Raw genomic sequence first — 4,645 nt, forward strand, 5'->3', positions numbered from 1 at the left:
CTCAAGGCAGGGACCAGAAGTGCAAAGGAGCCGCTGGTGCCAGCTCCCGTCAGCCAGCGTAGCTCTGGCAAAGCTGTAAAGCCAAGGGCCCAGCTGCATTGTGATGACCTAGCTACAAAAGTGTGATGCACACTAGTCAGTATTATATCTTTCCCATGTTAGTTTACCGCGTGGAGTTCTACAGTTAGGGCAAGACATCAATTATCTACATCACAAAAGCACTGTCTCTCACTCTCCTGTAAAGCTGGAAGTCCAGAAGGAACTAACAAGCTTTTTCTTAACTTTCCACCCTAGTTGGAGTCCTGATGTTCCAGCAAGTGCCCATGGTAGAGATCGATGGGATGAAGATGGTGCAGACCAGAGCCACCCTCAACTACACAGCAGGGAAATACAACCTCTATGGGAAAGATCTGAAGGAGAGAGCCCTGTACTGTAACACCTTCTTTCATTTAATGAGCAATCTGTTATTTGATAGCTGCATTACATGTAACAAATTAAATTCTGTAAATCCAGTAGAACGGTATGAGAAAGGCTAACACAATAACAAGCAAGGACTCTAGCCTTTGCTTAGGTTTTAACCACCGCTTCTGAAAAGCTGCTGAACAGAAACAGGCTTCTAGTCCTTTTAAAAAATATTTGTCTTCTGTTTATGCTTAGTTCTGGCTGTGAAAATTAGCACTACAGTGGTGATATACAATTCCTATAACTTGCCTTAGTTAACTGGAAAACAGATGAAACAACTCCTGTGCTCTTTTCTACTGTCTTCCTCCCACCAATAGGAATGACATGTATGTGGAAGGAATAACAGATCTGATGCAAATTATTATCGTGTTTCCTTTCTCTCCACCTGAGGCAAAGGAGAAAAATCTTGACTCAATTAAGAAGAGGGCAACTAACAGGTACTTCCCAGTCTTTGAAAAGGTAGGTAACAGTGAGGATGTGCCTATAAAACTTGTATTTACAATTATCAGAAAGCTTCCCCAAAATAAGAACATGTTTGTAGTGCACATAAGTTCCAAATCCTCAGCTCTCTTGGCTCTCTAAAACAAGGGGAAATACAGCAGCACATTTTCTCTGTGTGTTGGTTTGTATGGCCAGGGCTGTGGTATTTGAACATCTTCAAAGCAAACAAAGCAATATGTTCTCAGCTATACAGCAAAACTTTTCACTAAAGTAAAAGCAAGCATGTATATGGTAGTTTTTAAACTTGAGGGGGTAGTTCCACACTTATATTTGTTTAGAGCACATCTCTCTGCTCTACTTAATTTCAGTTTGAATGTTTTCATTTGAAGAATGCAAAAATCCTTTGCAAATAAATCAGGTAGAGAGGAGTGTTTCAGCGTAAAACATAGATTTCTCCACATCCCACTTTCAAAACCAGCAAACCAAACCTATCTGACTCAGACATCTGGCAACATTTCTCACTTTTGTCAAATTCGTCTAGTTTTGATGGAAAACAATAATAAAGGCTGAACATCCTACAAGTTCTTGTGACTATAAGAACTTATTCACAAAGGCAGGGATTTTCTTTGGCTAGCTATTGTAATTCTGCATTTCTAAGTTTGCTTGCTGGTATCAACATTGGACATAACTTTAAATGAAATATCTAAATGGCAATTTTATAAATGCTCCAAGTTACTCTTTAGTTCCTCTCTTATCCCTGTTTCTAGTTCTATGACTGTTCTAGTCTACTTCAGCGTGTGGTTTAGTCCATCTTCCCAGGGCCTGTCATTATTCTTAATTACCAAGAGACCAACGTTTGTAGTCCGTGTACTACAAGAGTTCAGATTTCTTCCCAACAGTAATGAAGTGATTTAGGCTCACAGCTTCCAGCTGAAAACTCCACCCTGAAATGTCACATGTAATCACTGTTCAGCTCTACAGCTGTGCTGTGAGGCTTAGCTGCCAGGCATCGTATGTCCCATTCTCATCTGCAGCCCACATTCTCTTGTATTCTGCAGGCTTTAAAACAACATGGCCAAGACTTTCTCGTGAGCAACAGATCCAGCTGGGCAGATGTTCAGCTAATTGAAGCCATTTTAGCAGTGGAGGAGAAAATGCCTGCTGTGCTGTCGGTGTTTCCTCAGTTGCAGGTAATTTTGCTCTTGAGCATGCCTGCATTCAGGAACTAGAGGGCAAACCTGAAGGGATCATCTCTCCACACTATGTAAATCAGGAGTGTGGGCTCTTTGAGGAACTGTCGCTATCCGTATGTTTGTTTAACATCACGCACAAGAGGTAATGGATTTACTTGGTTTGTGTGCTCCTGACTAAACCTGTTCAATATACCTGTCCCTCTTTGAGCGGTGTATGCCTCCTCAATAGAAATAAACTAGCCATCCCAAAGGAATCGCTGATCAAAGCTGCCCTGTTTTCATTTTCCTTCTTCCTGCCAGTAGATATTATCTAATACCAGACAACAGGTAAGTGTGTGATACAGGTTGACATGTTAGAATAAGGTACAGTGTGCCATTTTCTGTACTGTAATCTCACTTCACCTCTGCCTTCTACGGTATGGCTAACCCAAGCCTTAGCATTAAGCCACAGTTTTCTTTCAATAATCAACTTGATACAACTGAGGATTAATTTTCTGCCTTTGTACCATGTACAACGTCTGAAACCAAGAAGTGAGGCACTTCTGCAGCGAGATTTGACCAGAAATCAGAAGCCTCCAGGCATGCAGCATGCTGTAGAGCACAGTGCATGGGGAAGACTGGGAATGACCCGCAGTCATTAAGAGTTGGGATACTGTGGACTCGAAAAAAAAGCAGGTAGACAGTGTTCAGTACTCCTTCTGTGTGCCTGTAATCATGGTAATAAAGCAGTATAGGCAGCGCAAATTTGAGCTGAGGATTCCAGGCTTGAAGTTTGATGCTTCTTTGTGCTTGCAAACTGTTAATCTGATGGGTGCACTCAAAGGCTTTGGCTTTATTCACGTTAAGAAAAGAAACAATCCGGCATCAGACTATGACAGTTAGGTTTTTTGCTTGGAAATTATAAGGGATTTGAATTATTTTTTTTTTTTTTAATTTTTATTTTTACATCTTGACCCCAACAGTTTAAGCCTGAATTTAGTGTGACAGAATGAAGCACTTCAGCCACACAGTGGGCAATAATGCTTGTCAGACTTTAGCTCATATGCAGTTTTGCAGCCTCATAGCTCCCATCTTCTAAGAAGGTACCTTAGCCACTAGGCACGGGCACAGTTCTGTGGAAGCCATGCCTTGAATTATGGAGGGATTTCTTCACTGCCAGAAGGGAAAAAGTTTCTAAAATTGGCAGTTACTTATTTAATAGTTTTTACTTTTCTTTCTCTTGCTTGTGTTTCCCTTTTATCCTTCCAGTGCCTGTAAGAAAGAGGAAATTATGTTCATACATCTGACAGCAAGAACTGGCTGTCACTCCGTGAAGCTCCTCTCCCTTAGTCCCGTTGTTAGAAGAGGTTCTTACGTATCTAAGATTGCTCAGCTAATGGTGGGGTCTCCAGCTGCTTGCAATTTGCATCAGTGAGCCTTCTCTGACTGTCTGTACAATGAGATGTCTCAGGATTCTTGACTCGGTTGTCTTAACACAGGCATCTTTCACTGCCTGAGATGCCCAGCTCTTCACTAATCCTAGCCCTGGCTTCCAGCCACTGCTCCGGAAGGGAATAGGTCTCACTGAGGAGGTGTGTTATATCTGGCAGTCCTATGTAGATATTTTGGCTACCCTAAGGTACAACACAGTATGAGAATCCTCTACTGGACAACTTAGTTGAGCCAAGAATGCCTTCAGCCATTTAACTTTTACCCATTCAATCCTAGAAATGCTGGAATGGTGGGACAACAGTGGCCATGCTAGATGCAAACAGAGCTCAGATACTAAATAATGTAGTAAAAATGGAAATCATGTTAACATGTATCATGGTTTGCCCACACAGTAGTTTGCACCATCAGAACCAGCAATGAAAAGGAAAAGGTCGTGAGCTGCATTAGTGTATCTGTACCTTCAAAACTACCTCCTGGTGCTCCTGGATATTGAATTTTTGCCTTCAGTTTATTTCAAGCAGCAGAGATTTAGATATTGTCTCTTCCACTACTGCCTTCACTGGTAAGGACAGGTTTTTTGCAGCAGCTGGGTCCTTTTCCTGTTGGATGGGAAGATACTGTAAATGGCATGAGATCTGCATGAATGTTATCTGAATGAATGATCTCTTCTATCACCAGGGGGAAGCAGGTGTTCTATTTGCTACTGGAGCAGCTGGAATTTCTTTCCTACTCTGTTGTTTTTATTTTTCAGGCTTTTAAAATAAGGATGAGCAATATGCCTACAATTAAGAAGTTCCTGCAGCCTGGCAGGATCTATGAAGTGATGCCCGAAGACCGACCTGTTTGTGCGCCTTGTAGAGTGAGCCATTGTCTGTGCCAGTCCTACCGCTGTGTCCCTCTAAACGGCACACAGCCCACCCGTTGTAGATGCACACACTTTGCTGATCAGCACAGTGCAGCACCTGGATTTTCATGTAACGCTTGTAAGTTACTGATGGGCTTGCAGCACTCTTTGCTAGGAAACTGAACAGGAACAGCATATTAGGGAGCTGTATTCTGCCCGGAGTATTAGGTACGTGCTGCACTTGTCACTGATGTGCATTCTGGTCCTTGCAGAA

At 42.2% G+C, this 4,645-nt stretch overlaps 1 protein-coding gene across 1 annotated transcript; it reads left to right on the forward strand.

The window, feature by feature from the left end:
- Positions 1-295: 295 nt before the first annotated feature.
- Positions 296-4,386, forward strand: LOC104459661 (glutathione S-transferase-like; the record flags this gene model as incomplete). The annotated part of the gene is made up of 4 exons (XM_010083291.1): positions 296-427; positions 780-921; positions 1,962-2,093; positions 4,279-4,386. Coding segments are annotated over exons 1-4 (504 nt in total), but the record flags the coding sequence as incomplete, so codon positions are not given.
- Between the last annotated feature and the right edge of the window lie 259 nt (positions 4,387-4,645).

This window comes from Pterocles gutturalis, unplaced genomic scaffold (assembly GCF_000699245.1).
Source record: "Pterocles gutturalis isolate BGI_N339 unplaced genomic scaffold, ASM69924v1 scaffold31775, whole genome shotgun sequence".
NCBI classification, from domain to species: domain Eukaryota; kingdom Metazoa; phylum Chordata; class Aves; order Pterocliformes; family Pteroclidae; genus Pterocles; species Pterocles gutturalis.